Source organism: Trichechus manatus, unplaced genomic scaffold, assembly GCF_000243295.1.
Source record: "Trichechus manatus latirostris isolate Lorelei unplaced genomic scaffold, TriManLat1.0 scaffold00259, whole genome shotgun sequence".
Classification (NCBI taxonomy): Eukaryota; Metazoa; Chordata; class Mammalia; order Sirenia; family Trichechidae; genus Trichechus; species Trichechus manatus.
This window is the reverse complement of record NW_004444195.1, coordinates 2,042,308-2,062,322: the sequence shown is the minus strand read 5'-3', so window position 1 is coordinate 2,062,322 and position 20,015 is coordinate 2,042,308. Positions and strand designations below refer to the sequence as shown.

Sequence of the window (20,015 nt, the reverse complement as noted above, 5' to 3'; positions counted from 1 at the left end):
GCTTGCAATTTTTTGTTTGTATTTTCCATGAATTTGTCTATTTTTTCCTCATTTTTGTCTGCTTTTTCCTTCAGCTCTTGGAGAATTCTGAGTATTAGAGATTTGAATTCCCTATCAGGTAGTTCTAGTGCTTTTTCTTCCACTGGAAGGTCATCTGGTGTTTTATTTTGGATGCCTTCTGGAACCATCCTGTCCTGTTTTTGCAAATGTTTTGATATTGTGTGCTGTCTTCGGGGCATTCAGTAGTTATTTTTCTGATTTATTGATTGTAGATTTATTTGTTTTGTCCCCCCTTTTTTTTTAGTTTGGCTATGTCTGAGCAGACGGGCTGTGTGTTCTGTTGTTTGCTTGTGTGTGGGCACAGTACTTTTTGCCTCCTTCTCCAATTGGGAGGGTCAGTCATTCGATATGCTTCGGCAGGGCAGTTCTAGCTGAAGAGGAGTTACTGGGACGGGTTGTTTGTGGCACTTACTACAGCCACCAGGGCGGGTTGGTGATCAGTGTAGGGCAGGTTCCAGTAGGCCGTGTGTGTGCTGCTGGGTGGTGTGATGTTAAGCGCACGGTGCAGGTACGCAGGACGTAGCAGGGAGATTGTTATGTGTGGAGCTAGGATGGATATGGGAGAGAGGAGAGAGTATCAGGAGCCAAAAGCATACAGACAAACAAAAAAGAATTCTAGGGGAGCTTGCCATTGGACTGGAGAGATGAGAGACTGAAATGGAGAAATACAAAAAGGGGAAGAGGAAGAAAAGAAATGAATGAATAAATACAAATTGGAAAGGGAAAAGAACAGCAAAGTTCCCAGGGATCCCACCGGTGCGGGTATGAAGTCTGCAGATGTTGTTCTCTGTTGTTGCAGTACAGCCGGGCTACAAGGCGTAGAGGTATACAACTCCAGGTATTCAGGGAAGAGAAAGAGAAGGAAGATAAAGAGCAATGAGAAACTGAGTAATGAAGAAAGACAAAAAGGATAAAAGAGGGAAAAGAACACAAAACAAATTTAAAGAAAAAAACAAGAAAAGTCCCTCAAAAACAGAAAGAAAAAAAAATAACGAAAAAGAAATGCCCTCAGGGATTCCTCTGCACGTCTGTGCAAGCCGAGGGGGTAGCTCCAAGCCACACAGCATCACCTGGTGAGAACGGGCTCCCAACTCAAGAAAAGGAAAAGAAATCTAACAATTCAAAACAAACAAATGAACAAAAGCCCCAGGATCCTACCAGTGCGGCAGCCCAGACCGGGAAGCAGCTCCACACTCAAACGGAGTTTTGCAGCCCCCCCGGAAGAAGCAAAGATGGCGCACGGAGCCAGGTATTTGAGCGAAAGGAGGGGGAGGTGGTGAGAGGTAAGGAAGAAATCAACAGAAGCAGAAAAAAGCAACACCAGCAGCCAGCAAATGGCACTCAGAGAGCTGGCCCATTCAGGTGTGTGGAATCAAAGCAGCCGGTGGTTCCCATAGAAGAGACTGTGGCCGCAGGAAGCAGAAGAGGCCGAGTCGGGTTGAAGAAGTGTGGGGGGTGGGAAAGCGTGTATCGCAAATTACCGGTTGTTTTGTTTTCCCCTGGAAGCTCTGTGAATCTGCTTTCTCGTACCCCCGTTTGCTGGTCTCCGATAGGAGTCCAAGATGGTGGATCAGCGCTGCATTAGCTGGTAGGCGACCTCTGCATGAACCTCTCCTCGCTCTCCGTTCTCTGTCAGTTTTCTCACTCCATTTGGTGCTTGGCTGAGTTCTTTATCTCTTCATTTGATGTTTTAGGGTTTCAGTATTGTTGTTTACTGTGTTCAGCTTAGTTTTTCGGATCTTTGCTGTGGAGGGATGGTGTGGTGCTTCTGCCTAGAGCGCCATTTTGCCGGAAGTCAGATTGTTTCTTTTTGTGTGTAAACTTTTACATGAGTTATACAGTAGAGGTCTCATATAATATTAGTCCTTTTGTGATTGACTTATTTCACTCAGCATAATGTCCTCCAGTTTTGTTCCTCTTACTCTTCTGTGCTGATTTCCTTTTGTTTGTGGATTTTTTTTTCATTTCTTTTGTTTTTGTAGGTTTTGTTTTTACTGAGACTTTATGTTTTTCTTCTTTATTTTGATGAGTAGTTTTGTTAACTTTCTTTGTGGTTACCATGAAATTTACCCTTATCTTCCTGGAATTGAACCAGTCTACTATTACTTGGTATCACCTTGCCTTCCTCTGCATTAGAAGGTTATGTATCTACACTGTTTATTCCCTCTTTTATTATTCTGAACGCTATTGCCATTTACGGAGTAACCTTTCTGGTTCCCTTTTGTAATTCTTTTGGTTTCGCATAGTCTTTAAGAGTTCATTTCCTAGGTTGGTATCTGGCTGGTACAATCCTGTGTCCTATATTCAGCCTGTGGTCTGATATCGTTTGTTCTGTGATCGAAGGAATTCCTTTAATAAGTCTCGTAAATTTGGTTTTTTATGTAGTCCCTTAATTTCTGTTTATCTGGAAATGACCTAATTTCACCATCATATTTGAATGAGAGTTTTGCAGGATATATTATTCTTGGCTGGCAATTTTTTTCTTTCAAGATTTTATATATGTGATCCCATTGCCTTCTTGCCTGCATGGTTTCTGCCGAGTAATCTGACCTTAGTCTTATTGTTTCTCCTCTGTATGTGACTTCTTGTTTTTCTCGAGCTGCTCTCAGTATTCTTTGTTTGTCTTTGGTTTTGGTGAGTGTGATTATGATATGCCTTGGTGATTTTCTTTTGGGGTCTATCCTATATGGGGTCCATTGAGCTTCTTAGATGGTCATCTTTTCATCTTTCATGTTATTGGGGAAGTTTTCTGTTGGTAATTCTTCAGTGATCCTCTTTGTGTCTTCTGTTTTCTTTCCCTGTTGTGGAACTCTGATCACTTGCAGATTTTTGCTTTTGGTTTTATCCCACATAATTCTCAGGGTCTCTTCATTTTTCTTCGTTCTTTTTTCTAATTTTTCCTCAAACAGAGTTGTATCCAAGTGTTTGTCTTCAATTCCGCTTATCCTGTCTTCCACCATTTCAAATCTGCTCCTCTGCCCTTCTATGACACTGTCCGTTTCTGAAATCTTGTTGTTTATCTTTTGGATTTCTAGTGGTTGTTTTTGCATGATTTCTAGTTGTGAATTTATTTTGGCATTTTGTTCCTTCATTATTTTCCTGAATTCTGTTTTTTTTTTTGTCTGTATTTTCCTTGAATTTGTCTGCCTTTTCCATGAATTTGTCTATTTTTTCCTTATTTTTGTCTGCTTTTTGCTTCAACTCTTGGATAATTCTGAGTATTAGAGTTTTGAATTCCCTATCAGGTAGTTCTAGTGCCTTTTCTTCTGCTGGAAAATCATCGGTGTTTTATTTTGGATGCCTACTGAAACCATTCTTTCCTATTTTTGTAAATGTTTTGATACTGTCTGCTGTCTTTGGGGCATTCAGTAGTTATTTTTCTTGTTTATTGATTGTAGATTTGTTTGTTTTGTCCTTTTCTAAAATTTATTTGGCTATAGCTGAGCAGGTGGGCTGTGTGTTCTTTGTTGTTTGCTCATCTGTGGGCACGATACTTTTTGTCTTCTTCTCCAATTGGCAGGGTCAGTTGCTCAGATATGGTACAGCAGGGCAGGTCTTGCTGAAGAGGAGTTGCTGGTATGGGTTGTTTGTGGCACTTACTACAGCCCCAGGGTGGGTCAGCAATCAGTCCAGGGCCGGTTCTGGTAGGCTGTGCCTGTGCTGCTTGGTGGTGTGATGTTAATTGCACGGTGCAGGTAAGCAGGATGGAGGCGGAAGATTGTGATGTGTGGAGCTAAGATGTGTATGGGAGAGAGGAGAGAGGAACAGGAGCCTAAATCATAGAAACAAATAAAAAAGAGTGCTAGGGGAGCTAGCCATTGGAGTGGAGAGATGAGAGACTATGAAATGGAGAAAAACAAAAAGGGTAAGAAGAAGGAAAAAAAAGAAAAGAAAAGAATGAATAAATAAAAATTAGAAAGAAAAAAAGAACAGCAAAGCTCCCAGGGTTCCCACTGGTGTGGCTACAAGGTCTGGGGAATTTGTTCCCAGGCGTTGAAGTACAGCCTGGCTAGGAGGCGTAGAGGTGTTCAGTGCCAGGTATCAAGGGGATAGGAAGAGAAGGAAGGTATAGAGAGATGAGAAACTGAGTAATGAAGAAAGACAAAAAGGGAAAAATTGGGAAAAGAAAACATTAAAAAAAAAAGAAGAAGAAAAACCCCCCAAAAAACAAAAGAAAAGAAAAACACGAAAAAAGAAGTGCCCTCAGGGATCCCTCTGCGCGTTTGCAGATGTTGAGGGGGTAGTTCCCAAGCCATGCAGCACTGCCTGGCCAGAACAGGCTCCCAACTTGAGAAAAGACAAAGAAAACAAAGAATTGAAAACAAACAAACAATGTATGTATAAATTTTTGAATGAGAGACTAACTTGAAAAATAATCTTTCACTTAAAGTACAACAATTAAAAAAAAAAAAAAAAAAAAAGGCCCCGGGATCCCACCAGCGTGGCAGGAAGACTGTGAGGCAGTTCCACACTTGAACAGAGCTCCGCAGCCCCTCAGGAAGAAGCAAAGATGGCACACAGAGCCAGGTATTTGAGCAAAAGGAGGGGGAAGTGGTGAGAGGTAAGGAAGAAATCAAAAGAAGCAGAAAAAAGCAACACCAGCAGCCAACAGATGGCACTCGGAGTTGGCCAGTGCGGGCAGGTGGCATCCAAGTAGCTGGTGCTTCCCAGCCAATAGACTGTGGCCGTGGGAAGCAGAGGAGGCCGAGTGGTGTGAAGAAGTGTGGGGGATAGGAAAGCATATATTGCCAGTTAACAGTTGTTGTGTCTCCTGCTGGAAGCTCCGTGAAGCTGCTTTCTCGTACCCCCTATTCGCTGGTCTCTGATAAGAATCCAACATGGTGGATCTGTGCTGCATTTGCTGATAGGGGACCTCTGCATGTATGTCTCCTCGCTCTCTGTTCTCTGTCAGTTTCTTATTCCATTTGGTGCTTGGCTGAGTTCTTTATCTCTTCATTCGATGTTTAGGATTTCACGATTGCTGTTTTCTCTGTTTGGGTTAGTTTTTCAGATCTTTGCTGTGGGGGGACGCCGTGGTGCTTCTGTCTAGAGCGCTATGTTGCCAGAAGATGTCTTTATATTTAATTGCATTTCTTGTACTATTTGAATTATGATTTTTCAAAATATTTTATTTTACCTCTGCTGTTGGTTTAGCTCTACACCTCTCTAAACAGTCTACCCTCAAATAATATTATCTAAAAGCTTTGCAACACTTTATTTGCATTTCCGTCTACACTTTTTTTTGCTGTTTTTTAATATATTTTACTTCTACATATGTTATAAACACAATATATTGTTATTATTTTTGTTATAAGAGGCATTTATCTTTTAAAGAAATTAAATAATGAGAAAGAAATTTGTTTTATATTTAGTCACATGTTGTTGTTGTAGGTGCCATTGAGGCAGTTCTGACTCATAGTTATTCTATGTACAACAGAACGAAGTGCATTTCTGCTGTTAACCAGTTCTTTGAGTGTTGCTTGTTTGAAAAGTCTTTATTTTACTTTCATTTTTAAAATTATTTTTGTATGATATGGTATTCTAGGTTGATTTTTTTCTTGTAGCTTTTTAAAGCTCTTGTACTACTGTCTTCTGTCTTGCATATTTTGTGATGAGAAGGCTGTAGTAAATCTTTTCTTTGTTTCTCTATATAGATCTTTTTTTCCTCTGGCTGCCTTTAATGTGTTCTCTTTATGCTTTGTGTTCAGGAATATGATAATAATATGTTTGGAGTACTTTACTTTGTGTTTATTCTGTTTTTAGTTTGTAGAACTTTTTGGTTCTGGGCATTTGTAGTTTTTATCAAATTTGGAAAATTTTGGCAAAAATATATTCAAATATTTTTTATTTCCCTGTCTATTGAGATGTTAGGTTAATTGTTATGACCACAGGTTTCTGAGGCTTTATTGATATTTTTTTCCTTTGTTTCAGTTTGTGTAGTTTCTATTGCTTTTTGTCTTAGTTTGCCTAGTGGTACCCTAACACAAATCCCTTAAGTGGGTGGCTTTAAAAAATAGGAATTTATTTTCCCATCTTTGGAGACGAGGAATCTGAATTCAGGACGTTGGCAGGGCAATGCTCTGTCAGCTCTAGGAGAAGATCATTCCTAGTATCTTTTGGCTTCTGGCAGTTCTGATCTGTCCTCTAGGTTGCTGTGAGTTGGAATCGACTTGAAGGCAATGGGTCTCAGCTTCTGGCAACCCCAGGCATTTCTTGATGTTCCCTGGCTTGTAGATGGAGCCTCACTTGGGAGTGAGTCTTTCGATGTCTATTTTCCATTTTTATAAGATACCACTCAGAGGGATTAGGTATAGGACCCACCCCACTTTGGTATGATTTTATTAACATAACAAAAGAAAAACCCTATTTCCAAACAGGGTCACATTCAAGGTATAGGGTTTAGGACTTCAATATAACTTTTTAGGGAGCACAGTTCGGTCCACAACACGATGTTTTCAGCTTTGCTAATCTGCAGTTTTCTAATTTTTTATTAATTCTATACAGAAATTTTAATTTCATATATTATATTTTTCAATTTCTGGAAGTTCCAATTGAGATCTTTTTATAATTTCTGTTTCTTCCTTCTTTTTTTTCATGTTTTCCTTTAAACCATATTAACCACATTTATAATATCTATTTTAAAATTCTTGTCTGTTAATTCTGTATGTCTGTTGTAATTTCTGGGTCTCTTTCTATTGACTGTTTTTTCCCTGCTTATCATTCACATGTGTCTTTTTTGCATGTCTAGTAAGTACTGATTGGGTGGTTTCCATTGTGACTATATTTTTGTGTGCTGGATTTTGTTTAGTTTTTTTGAATAGTGTCAGACTTTGTTATTGCAGGGAGTTGTGGATCAAACTGATTCTTTCAAAGCTTGTTTTTAAGTTATTTTTTATGGCAAGCCTAGTGTAGTCTATATTTTAATGCTAATTGGGTACAATAATCAAGATGTGGCTTTCTGAGATCACTACTAGTCTTAGTTATCTAGTGCTGCTATAATAGAAATATGACAAATGGATGGCTTTAACAAAGAGAAATGTATTCTCTCACGGTCTAGGAGGCTAGAAGTCTGAATTCAGGGTGCCAGCTTCAGGGGAAGGCTTTCTCTCCGTCAGCTCTGGGAAAAGGTCCTTGTCATCAATCTTCCCCTGGTCTAGAAGCTTCTCAGTGCAGGGACCCTGGGTCCAAAGGACATGGGCTCCTCTCTCTTCTTGCTCAGTGGCAATGAAGTTCGCCTGTCTCTCTGCTCTCATCTCTCTTTTATATCTCAAGAGATTGACTCAAGATACAACCTGATCTTGTAGATTGAGTCCTGCCTCATTAACATAACTACCTCTAATTCTGCCTCATTAACATCATAGAGGTTGGATTTACAACACATAGGAAAATCACATCAGATGACAAAATGGTGGACAGTCACAGAATACTGGGAATCACAGCCTCGACAAATTGACATACTTCTTTGGGGGACACAGTTCAATCCATAACACTACTAAATGCCCCATGCATTCAGTGAGGTGTCCTCACTCTGGCTCCTGGGAATTTGAATGTTCCCTAGACTTATGTGTGCTGTAGGGAAATGTTTAGCTTATAATACTTCAATAATTGCTCTTCCCTAGCCGTTGTTGTTTGCTTCCTCTTGTAGAGTTTAACACTCTGCCTTCATAAATTAGTACTAAGCCAAAGACTCAGGGGCCACTATATGCATAGTTTTGAAACTCTTTCTATGGACACTACCCTCCTTGCTACTCTGTGTTCCAAATTCTCTGACCTTGGTCCCAGTCTCTGACGTGGTCTTTTTGGGTTTTCCCTCTCTGTGTTGTTCTCTGGAAAATTACTCTAGGCAGAATCCAGAGAATTTGTAGGGATTCCCTTATTTGTTGTCTTTCTCTAAGGTAACCATCCAGCACTGTCTGTCATGCAGTATCTGAAAGTAGTTGTTTCATATATTTTAAACATTTTTCTAGTTGTTTGTAGTGGCAGTAGTCCCACAGGAGTTACTTCTTCATGGGCTGAAGCACAAGTTTCAATTATTTTTAATATTTAGTGTTTATGGACTGTCTCTACTTGGCAGATCTCTTTCTAACAGAAGTTAAGGGCAGTGTCCTGATCCTTACATTCAGATGTAACAATAATGTTTAAACATGAAATGATAGAACTCTTTCATATACTAATAGATATCCATTACCCTCTGTTTCCACAGTGTTTAACTCTGTAATAACTGTTATCTTGTTGTATTCTAATTAATTGTCTGCAGTATTTCTTCTCTAGAGTGTAGGATCTTTAGGTCTTCAAGGTCTTTTCATATTATGTTCATAGAGCCAGACTGATGTTTTGACTTGGTACTGTAAAGATAATGACAAAAAGAACCATACACAAATTCTGAAATCTTGTTAGTAAATTTGTTTCTTGGAGGAATATTAGTGCAGCTGTTCTGAAATTAGTTTATATGTATACTTAAAAAAAAAAAAAAGTTGCCATCGAGTTGATTCTGACTCATGGTGACTCCATATGTGTAGAATACAACTGTTTTACATAGGATTTGCAATGGCAAATTTTTTGGAAGTAGATCACCAGGCCTTCTTTCAAGGTGCTTTGGGTGGACTTGAGCCACCAACCTTTTGGTTAGCAGCCAAGCATGTTAACCATTCATACTCCCCAGGAACTCCATGTGTATACAACGATTCAACAAATAAGTAAATATGTTGAAGATAATGAATAACAGACTTTTCACTGTAGGAGAAAGAATTGCAGGTCAGGAAAGAGGATAGGCTAAAATATACCCTGCACCCTGTGCTGTTGGGAAGTATCAGTATGAACTCATGTTTTTAAGTATATACATAGATAGATAGGTACAGAAATAAAAAGGTGTATGTGCATATGTATGTATGTGTGGGTTACTACCCGTAGATATATTTTCTAGCTCTTTTTTGTTTTTTGTTTTTGAGCAGTTCTGCTCTGTCCTGCAGGATTGCTATGAGTCCAGATCAACTCAACGGCAACGGGTTTGTTTTTTTTTTTTTTTGGTTACCTTTTCTGGGGCTCTTATGTATATGTATGTACACATATACATACATATATATGTACGTATACACAAAAAAAAATTTCAAGCAGCAGATTGTATTAATTTCCTTTTAAATTTTGTTTCACCCTCTTTATTTTCACTGGTTAGGACTGGCATCTATGCATACAATAATTCACTTACTGCTGTGAATTATAAAGGTAAGAAGCAAATACTTGTAAAATTAATGAAATACCTTTAAGGTTATATAGAAGAACACAATTGTGGAGTTTGAGCATTGTGTTCATTTCAAATCAGAATTATTTTTAAATATTGGTTTTTCTACCCCCTAAAATGTATGTCTTTACTTATTAATCCTTTACTCAAGATAATAACTGTTAACTATTTTCCTCTTTGCTTTAAGCTACTTCCGTGAGAGAAGAAATGTTACTACCTCAGCTGGAAAATTTGTGGCCCAGCAAAGTGAGTCTATGCATTTAAAGTCTTTATAAATCAGTCGGCACTCATTTGATAATACTAAATTTGTTAAAATTGTGATTGAGAAGACAGAACACCTGCAGAATAGGGAATAATGGAAATAACTGTCTGCCGGTGTTCATACCACTTCAGACACTTTTAAAAGTGAGTGAATAAAAGACAGTAGCATGTCCTTAGTCTCCTTGGAAATTTGCACATGCTTATGTAAAAAGACTTTCTGTACAAGCTTCATTTATCATTAGCCACAATCAAAAGGTATTTAACTAAATTAAAATGAGTTCTGGCAATCTGAGCTACAGGACAAAGATATATGGAAGGTAATTTTGCTATGGAAACAGGAAAGGCGTGGCATTATTGCTCAGGTAAATTACTCATTGACAGAGAGGCCTTTCTTTCGTTTTGAAAATTCTGCTGATACATTCAGGAACATTCTTCTTGACAAAAAGATGGCAAACACTTGGTTACTGAACCTTTACCAGAATTTTACAGTAGCAGAAAATGCAAGTTGTTCAGAATTTTCAAGGATGTTAGAAATTCTCTTGAAATAATTTATTTAAAGTTGTACTAGTAGCTCTGGTGTTAGAAGAATTACATTAAGTAGATTCTGGAATTTTGAACAATGAGCCCTGGTGGCACAGTGGTTAAGAGCTATGGCTGCTAACCAAAAGGGCTGTAGTTCGAAACCACTAACTGCTCCTTGGAAACCCTACGGGGCAGTTCTGCTCTGTCCTGTGGGGTTGCTGTGAGTCGGAATTGACTCAGAGGCAGCGGGTATAATATCTAGCTGCTGGGTTTTTATAAAGAAAGCTGTTATCTTTTTATAATTGCTTATTGAAATTTGTAATAGGATTAAGATTCTCTGCCAATTATACTATTATTTAGAAATTAACATTAAAATGGCACTACCACAGTTTCCATTATATGTGGAAAATGTGCTTGGTTATATTAATGTGGTATCTTAAAGGTTAGCAACGACATGTATGACACATAGCAGTTTAAGTAATGGTGATTCATACAGTATAACACTGTCACTAACCTAATGGTATATACAGTGAGTGCTACAGCCAAAAGATGAGGAGAGTTGATTTGGGGGTAAGAATTATGGGCTCAATTTTATATTCTCAAAGAACAAAACTTAAGATGTGGTATGGTATTGCTGTAAAATAAACACATGCTTTTTTTTTTTTAAACAATGTTTCACATTATTCACATCTTTCCATTCTCATCTTATTATTCCCCCAAAAGATTCAAATGAGGAGAATTCATCTTCCATTTTCCCTTATGGAGAGACTTTTCTCTTCCAGAGACTAGAAAATTCCAAGGTTAGTCCCATACATTTTAAATTTTTTACATATTCAATGCTTTGCTCTTCTGCCTTTGTATATCTCCTCGTTTTCTGGTATACTGTTTGAAGAATGCATTATATTGAGGAATGAAATTTCCAGTCAGTAAAATTTCTGTTTAATATAATCATGGTAATTCTATAATTTTATATGTCATGAAAACATGTTTTCAGTTTAAGTTCAAGAAATACAGAACTGTTTTTTTTTAAAGTTACCACAAGATAAAGTGATTTTAATAACAACAAAAGACAAAACATCAAAAACAAAAATAAACAAAAAAACCCTAGATTTTTTTTTTTTCTTACACCCAAATACAGACTTGTGAAGTGTTCTGACTTCCAACTATTTATATATCTTAATTATTTGGTTTATAACTCTGTCTTTCCTCTCTACTACTTGTGCCCTTTCATTATTTTATGTTTTGGAGATGATAAAAGAGAAGTTGGAAGACAGAAAGTAGGGAAGTAAAAGTAAAATGACTCTTATTATTGGTTAGCATCTTTTTTATTAGTTGAAATTATGGCTTGTTAATGATTTAAATAAATATTGAAAAAAGGCATTGAAAGGCTATTGTTTTATATAGTCTCCCTGATTGTATTGATTTTACTAAAAATCGATCTAAGCAATCAGACATCTGATTAATAAAAGTAATCCCAGTTATTGTGGATCCTCATAGAATATTGCTGCATAAATAAAACAAAACAGCAACAAAACCAATAAGTGTATTTATTTATTTTTATAGAAGAAATCTATAAAGAATGAATTTTGGACCCATGAAGAAGCACTTAAAGGGGAAGCAGCTACTGAAAGGTATATGGTCATTGATTGATCATGATTAATTTTTTCAAATAAAACACTAGACTGTTGACTTCTTGATCATATTACAATATTGTAATTCTGAGAAATAATGATATTTATATTTGTAGGATTAATTATTTTGTTTCCAAATATTTTGATAACAGCACCCATTGTAATGGTTGAATGTAAGGAGTCAGTAAATCGATAATAGATTGATATTCTATAGCAGATTATTTTTGTCTTTTTGTCTGTAGTTCGAAACTACTAACTGCTCCTTGGAAACCCTATGGGGCAGTTCTGCTTTGTCCTGTGGGGTTGCTGTGAGACAGAATTGACTCGGAGGCAGCGGGTATAACATCTAGCTGTTGGGTTTTTATTAAAAAAAAGCTGTTATGTTTTTATAATTGCTTATTGAAATTTGTAATAGAATTAAGATTCTCTGCCATTTATACTATTCTCTTATTTAGAAATTAACATTAAAATGGCACTACCACAGTTTCCATTATATGTGGAAAAAGTTGCAAACAGTAGTGACCATGACTGCACATTAGAGATGAGAAGTTATGTTCATATATAGGAGAAAGGCACAATTTAATATGTTATTTTGTGAGGTGCAGAATTTTTACAATATAATGTATCCTTTTTATTAGAGGCTCAGCATTGACAAGAGGTTTGACAAATATTTAGTTATTTGGGCCACACATGAAATTAAACAGAATTTGTAGGCACGAATATAAATTTTATTTCTGTCTTGATTTTTCTTTTTCCCCTCAACTTTATTGGGACTTGGTATACTGGATCGTTACTTAATATTCATTTTATTTTCTACTTATCCTTCAATTTTCCTAGGCTAACGTTTAAGTTTACCCTTGTTAAGTAGGTTTTCTTAAGTTGAAACTAATTGCTTATCTTTAGTAAGCATTTGATATGAATCTATTATAAAGTGTAGAAGGCTAAATTTATCTGTAAGGGAGAAATGCTCTTTAGAACACTATATCCAGGAGGATATTATTTGACTTCTAGTTATGTTTATTTCATTGGTTAGCAAAAACTTCATCGTAGTGGGTTTTATTATACATAAACGACTGTGTGACTCTACTGTGTCATTTCTTAAATCTATAGGAATATACTTAGCTATAAAGAAGTGTTCCAGTAAATATTTTACATTATTGTATAGTGAACACTGACCCTGCCTTGTTTTCTGTTAGCAATGTGTTACAGTTTTTTCCTTCGTTAGTATTGCATAATAATACTGAAACTCTTAGCAGTCAGACATATTCTCTGTTTTCTTGTATGATTGTGGAATGTGGAGTTCTTAGAGTTGATTAGAGGAAAGCTTGAGGGGGAAACAAGTTGGAAATAATTAAAACACACACACAGGTTTTCGTTAGTTGTTTCCTACTCATGGTGACCCTGTGTGTGTCAGAATAGAACTGTGCTCGATAGGGATTTTGATGGCTGATTTTTTAAAGAAAGGCTAGGCCTGTCTTCCAAGGCACCTCTGGGTAGACTTAAACTTCCAACCTTTTGGTTAGTAGCCAAGTGTGTTAACTGTTTACACTAGGCAAGGAGTCCTAAGTTGGAAATAAGATCTCCAAATAGATGAGTTAGTGGTTCATAATATGGTACAGAGAGTAGGTTGGGCTGACCACTTAATGGTGCTGTTGAAGATGTTTAAATTGTAATGCAAAGAATATGGTCAGTCTTTATCCTTACCATCTGCACCCAGTCCTGCAAAATGAAGGGGACCAGATTTAAATTGTATATAGAGAAAAACTTGCTAGTAGTGTCCAAATATGTCCTAGGATAATGAAGATTTCCATTTAATTTTCTGGATGAATTTAAAAAATTGTCATTTGTGCTTATTGAACTCTTAAGATTTTCCTGATCTTAGTTTTTGTGATTTGTCATTTATAAATACAAGTAAATTATTTAAATTACATATAGCACTTTGAGATGTTAACACCTCGCCTTTTTGTTTAGAATATATGATAACAGGACAGAGAAAACAAGTGAAGACAAAGTGGAAGATATTTGGATACCTCGAGAAGACAAAAATAATGTTCCAGTAGACTCTGCTTCTGAATCAGAATACTCAACAGTAGAAGAATGTTTTCATAGTTTAAGAAGAAAAACTTCAAAGGCATCTAAATCTAGGACTCAAAAACTATCAAATTTGGACACTCTTACTAGGCGCAATTATCCATGTAGCTCACTAAGTGGAAATGCTGATTCATCAACCATGGCCTCATGTGCAATATCACCTTATGCCTGTTTTTATGGATCACCTGCAGTGAAGGTTAAATCTGGGTGGCTGGACAAACTCTCTCCTCAGGGGTATGTATTTATTCTTTCATTTCCTAAGTAACATATTTTTTAAAAAATTCGAGTTTATCATTTCTAAATCTGCTAGGATATGTCTTCCCTTTACCACTGCCCCCTCCCCCCCCACCCCGACATAAAGCCACAGAATTAGGGGCTTTCAGTATACTTTTGCAGATGCCATTCTTTAGACATAAAGAGTGATGTGTAATATGCTGTATGGAACGCTGGGTTAAGATTCTGAATAGCAAATCAGAGCTGAAAGTCATGACTTTACATCTAGATCTTCAATGTTTGTTTCTAACTTTACACCAAAATGCACTATCCTGTGTCTCAATTTGTGACAAAGAAAAACAACACAGACTGTGTTCATATTACTGAGCTCACCTTACTTAGCTTTTGCTCATATCATGACAGTGTTCTCTTTGAGAATACAAAGCTTATTGTAGTTAGGAGAAAGTATGTCATTGTTAGATTTCGGTCATTACTGTTATTGATAATACTGTTTTGATTTTAGTATGTTGCATAGAAGGTCAGGGTCCCTTGAATGTCATACTTTTAAATCCTTTACCATTTCTGATTTTTGTGAAATAAATTCTGTCCCTTAAATATTTAACAGTACTGAGAAATCTTTGAGACGGATTATGTTTAATTAGAGTTATTTTCTGGCATCCTGATTTTCAGGTGTCTTTTTGAAATATTGAAATTTTCCTCATGAATTATTTAAATTATTTTATTTCTCAGGTTTAAGTTAACTTAAACTTTGGTGAGTTCCTACAATGTGCCGGCATTTTCTGCTATGCCCCTGAAAGTGTTCATGTTTAAAGTACCTTGCTTTGTTCTAAAATAAATTTTATTAGCAATAAAATGACCAGAAGAAGTCTCAGATGACTAGCAAAAGCAGGAATTAAATTTCCTAAGAAAGCAGAAAAAAAAAACAAAAAAAACAAACTTTTATGGTTACTAATTATATGGTTAATAAGTTATATGATTTGCATCCTTCTAGAAAATTAGATTTTGAGTAAACAGAAGCTGAGGATTTCTTAGTCTGCTGTGTACAGTATCTATTTTTATTAGCCATTAGTATTATCAAGAAATGCATATTCAGATATCGAAGGCACGAGTCTGCATTCAAATGCACACACTGATGGAATTAAACAGTGAGTTTGAATATTCCTAAATTTTTCATTTCTGTAAAATTTAAGGGTTTAGGGAGTTCCAGGTGCTCTTTCAAAGTATCAAAGATTTAGCCCACTCTGGGTACAGCGTCCCCAGGAGCTGTGGTTTCCTGTGTGGTCTCCAGTGGTATGTTGCTCTTTACAGGGTGGGTATGTTTATGCTTCAGGCACACTGAGAAAACTTCACCATTACTGACCCCCTCTGGGACAGTTAGAACATTCTCCTTCTTTCTTTATCAGAACTCTGAGTTTCCATCTTTTCTACTCTAAACCTGCCTAAGGTTAGATGTTGTAAGTTTTCTAGATTTATATTTTTTCATTTCAGGGGAAATAATCGAGTGTTCTTGTTTAAAAGGTTTTCTCCCGGACAGCAGGATAAATAGAGATGGGAAAGTAAACAAAGGAGCTTGTTATATCACCAAGACATTTTAAAGAAACTCTTCTATGTGATGATGTTGCTATGGATTGCAGGAAAAATTTTAACAGGCTGAGAAGCATGTGTTTATCAGTTCGGAAGTAGAAACTGAATTTTTCCTTTCCCCAGTTAGACTCAGTAGGCTGTTATGAGGGTGTTTAAGATACTTATTAATAAGACAAAGTGATGCCTACATGTTCTTTTTACAGAGGTTGTTAGGCTTTGTGAAACTCACATGGTCACATGTTCCTTTGGTGCAGATAGCAGGGACTCAGATGGCATTCTGAATTCCATAGAGTAGAGGTCAGCAAACTTTCTGAAAAAGGTCAGATAATAAATATTTTAGGCTTTACAGGCCATATGATCTTTGTAGCAACTACTCAACTCAGCAGTTGTAGCATGAAAGCGGCCATAGATATATGTAAACCAATGAGTGAGGCTGTGTTCCAATAAAACTTTATTTACAAATAGAGGTGGTGGACCAGATTTTGCCTATGGGCTATGGAGGGATAAACTAGATTAGATGGCTCATTGAAATCTCATCTCTATTAGCCTACTCCATCTCCCCTGAGCCCCAAATGGAAGATTATAAAAATCACAAACTAGGAAAATCACTGTCTGTTAAATATAGATGTATTTAAAAGCAGATGTCCTTCATGGGGCCTTTGCTCTTGCTGTTTTTTCTGTCTGGAATGCTCTTCCTCCAGAGAGCAGCATGGTTTAGGCCTCACCTCCTCAAATTTTTGCTGTAATGTTTCCTTTGCATTTGGGTACTGACCCCAAATTTACAATCGTAACCTTTCCCTCCTGCTGTCACTCTTTTAATTATTTTTCTCTGTAGTGCTCATGGAGCCCTGGTGGTGCAATGGTTAAGAGCTATTGTGAGCTACAGCTGCTAACCAAAAGATCAGCAGTTTGAATCCACCAGCCACTTCTTGGAAACCCTGTAGAGGAGTTCTAGTCTGTCCTATAGGGTCGCTATGAGTCAGGATCGACTCGACGGGATCAGGTTTTGGGGAGTCCTGGTGGCACAGTGGTTAAGAGGTTGGCTGCTAATCAAAAGGTCAGCAGTTTGAATCGACCAGCTGCTTCTTGGAAACCCTATGGGGCAGTTCTACTCTGTCCTTTAGGGTCTCTTTGAGTCAGAATCAAATCGACAGCAACAAGATTGGTTTTTGGTTGGAGTGCTCACATGTTAGATGATTTATTTCATGTATGCACCATCACTTTTGTTTACTGAGGTTTCCTCAGTAGTTAGAGTATTACCCAGCATATGGTAGCTGCTCTTCATATTTGTTGTTGAGAGAATTAGTAAGAAACTCAGCATCAGACATTATTTTTTTCTCTTAATTTTTCTAAAACAGCTAGTATTTTTACTTACAGGGACTTCGTAAGAAAAATTGCTGGACTCTGAACACCGTATTATCAAAAAAACCAAACCCATTGGCATCGAGTTGATTCCACTCATAGCAACCCTATAGGACACAATAGAACTGCTCTATAGGGTTTCCAAGGAGCAGCTGGTGGGTTCAAACTGCCAACGTTTTGGTTAGCAGCCAAGCTCATAACCGCTGTGCCACCAGGGCTCCAAACACTACATTAGTGGTTGAAAATCTGCAGGTGCCGTTGATAGTGCTGGTATGCATAACAGAACAGTGAATTCTCTGCTTTTTATAGTTTTTAAAAAAATTATTTTTTAACTTTTTCTTAGACATGATACATCAAAATAGTTTAAAAACAAAGGCCACATTCAGTTATCATTTTTCAAGTAGTGTTTGAAACTGTCCTCCATTAAAAGTAACATTAAAAAAGATTAAATTCATAATCTATATATTTCATATGGTTGAGTGTTTGCTTTTGAAATATAAACGCCAGTTTTGAACCAATGCACAGAATGTGAAAACTGCCCAATATATAGCAAGAAAATAATTGCATAATATCATGTAATTAAAGAAATACTGGAGCATTTCCAGTTGAGCTTAAAGTATGAAAAAAAATTTAAATATTTAAGTTGTATAATTACAATATAGTGTGAGACTGTCAGTTTAAAAAAAATTGAATGCAAGAAACTTGGTGAAATGCTGAACCTGGATTTGTTACCAGCGTTTCGAACATGTCAAAGCAGATTAAAAAAAAAAAAAAGGTACTTGTTTTTAAATAAATCTCCGATTTTTGATGATAAAACACCATGCCCCTCCCCTGTTTTTCCAGCCATAGCTAATAAGCTCAAGATTTTCAGCAAATCTGTGTAGAAATTTAACATACTGGATGTAACTTACTCCAGCATTTCCCAGATATACAACTCTGACAAGTAATTCTGCAAATTGCTGTAAGAATAAGAGAACATGGTTGAACGTGTTCAGGAAACACTGCCTCGTGCATCTCCACCAAGAAATGCACGTATTGACGTCTCCAAAAATATTGTGAAAAGGAAATCCATTTGACCTTTTTAGCTTATTGTTTTCTAAATATGTTAGTGTGTGGAGATCTCTTCATTTTGCATAATGCACAGAGCATACTTGTTAAATCTGTTATGTAATGTATTTGACACAGTTTTTTGAGACTTTTTTTTTTTTAACCACGGGGAAGTTTGATGTGGCAACGTGAGCCTGGGAGCAGAGGCTGAACATGAGAGGTTAACTCAGCAATTTGAGTATGCAGTATGCTTAAGAATTGATGCATAACTTTTCTTGTAGCTTCTGTTTAGGGCAGAAAAGAAACACATACAAATAAAAATAAAACCGGAAGATAGAGTATAATAACTGGTGCAGAAAGTAGCACAGAGAATACAGAATCATGAGAGCACAGATGGTTGAGAGAGCATTTCTTCTGGAGGAGAGGTAGCACTTGAATCAGCCTCTGGGAAATGGATAGGATTTGAACTGGCTTTTTTTTATGATATTATTTTCTGGCTGTAGGGAGTGAAAAGATACTGAGATTGGTGGTATCCAGATGGCTGAAGAGATGGATAACGGGTTGTGACCAAAATGGAGGTTGGAATTATTTTATTGAAGATAGGGCCCTAGAACCAGAAGGAAGAAACTGTTAGTGAATTGCGTGTTTGAGTTCAACAGATAAACAGGGAAAATTGAAAAAAAAAAGTGGTCAAATACCAAGAAAAGGTCAAATCCTACAGAACTGCTGTGAGTCACAGATGACCCAGAAGCCATATAGCCCACAACTTGGTGGAAGATCAGAGTTTACACTGTTCGTGGCTTAGTCAGTGACTGAATTCCTAGCCAGTGTCCAGAGCCTGCAAAGATGCTTTAGTAGACCACTACCCCTCCTGGGTACACAGGCTTGAAGGCATCAAGTCTTGTGCTATTGCTATTCTTTGGCTGGCCTTTCAGTCAGAGGCAAATGTAGTGGAAAGTGGACAAGTCTTTATCTGTTTATCAGTCATGTTGTTAAACTTAAAGTCAAATCTTATCTCCCTGACAAAAAGTACTTGTATACACTGACAAATTATTTGGTCGTTTCTCGAATCATGAATCACTTGAATACAGATTGTGTGAAACAAGAAATAAGTTTCAGTATTTTATGTATAGTTTGAGGAAAAATATTCTGTTTTAGTCTTTATTAAAATAACAGCTAATTTCTCTCAGTAAGTATAGCTGCAGAGATATAAATAAGGGTGTTTCAATGAGAGACTGAAGTTAGTCACATCTTTTATTTGTTGTGTGACTCAGTTTCTCAGAACTTCCATTTCCCACATAAAAGCGGAACGAAGAGACTATGGGATGAGACTATGGTTATTTCCAGTGTTTTTGATTCGTGCCAGTAATGCCGGGATGAGACGGTATCTCATTGTGGTTTTAATTTTCATTTCTCTAATGGCTAGTGATCACGAGCATTTCCTCATCTGTCTGTTGGCCTCTTGAATGTCTTCTTTGGTGAAGTGTCTGTTCATTTCCTTTGGCCATTTTTTAATTGGATTATTTGTCTTTTTGTTGTAGAGGTGTTGGATTTTCTTAGAAATTTTAGAGATTAGACCTTTGTCCGACTTGTAATGTCCAAAATTTTTTCCCAGTCTGTAAGTTCTCTTTTTACTCTTTTGGTGAAGTCTTTTGATGCACATAAGTGTTGCATTTTTAGAAGATCCCAGTAATCTAGCTTATCTTCTGGGGTTTGTGTGTTGTTGGTTATGGTTTGTATCCTGTTAAAGCTGTGCATTAGGGCATCTAGCGTTGATCCTATTTTTTCTTCTATGAACTTTATAATTTTTGGCTTTATGTTTAGGTCTTCGATCCAGAATGAATTAGTTTTTGTGTATGATGGGAGGTATGGGTCCTATTTCATTTGTTTGCAGATGGACATCCAGTTTTGCCAGCACCATTTGTTAAAAAGACTATCGTTTCCCCATTTGATGGTCTTTGGGCGCTTGTTGAAGATCAGGTGAC

General features: G+C 36.9%; 1 protein-coding gene across 3 annotated transcripts in view; it reads left to right on the top strand.

Moving 5' to 3' along the window:
* Positions 1–20,015, top strand: part of ARAP2 (ArfGAP with RhoGAP domain, ankyrin repeat and PH domain 2) — a 250,761-nt gene that overhangs the window by 42,868 nt on the left and 187,878 nt on the right. For all 3 annotated transcript variants that reach the window (XM_023724771.1, XM_004389789.3, XM_023724772.1), the window contains exons 2-5: positions 9,486–9,544; positions 10,805–10,881; positions 11,645–11,712; positions 13,684–14,037. In XM_023724771.1, the coding sequence (XP_023580539.1) occupies positions 9,486–9,544; positions 10,805–10,881; positions 11,645–11,712; positions 13,684–14,037 (558 nt within the window). The remainder of the gene's footprint in view (positions 1–9,485; positions 9,545–10,804; positions 10,882–11,644; positions 11,713–13,683; positions 14,038–20,015) is intronic.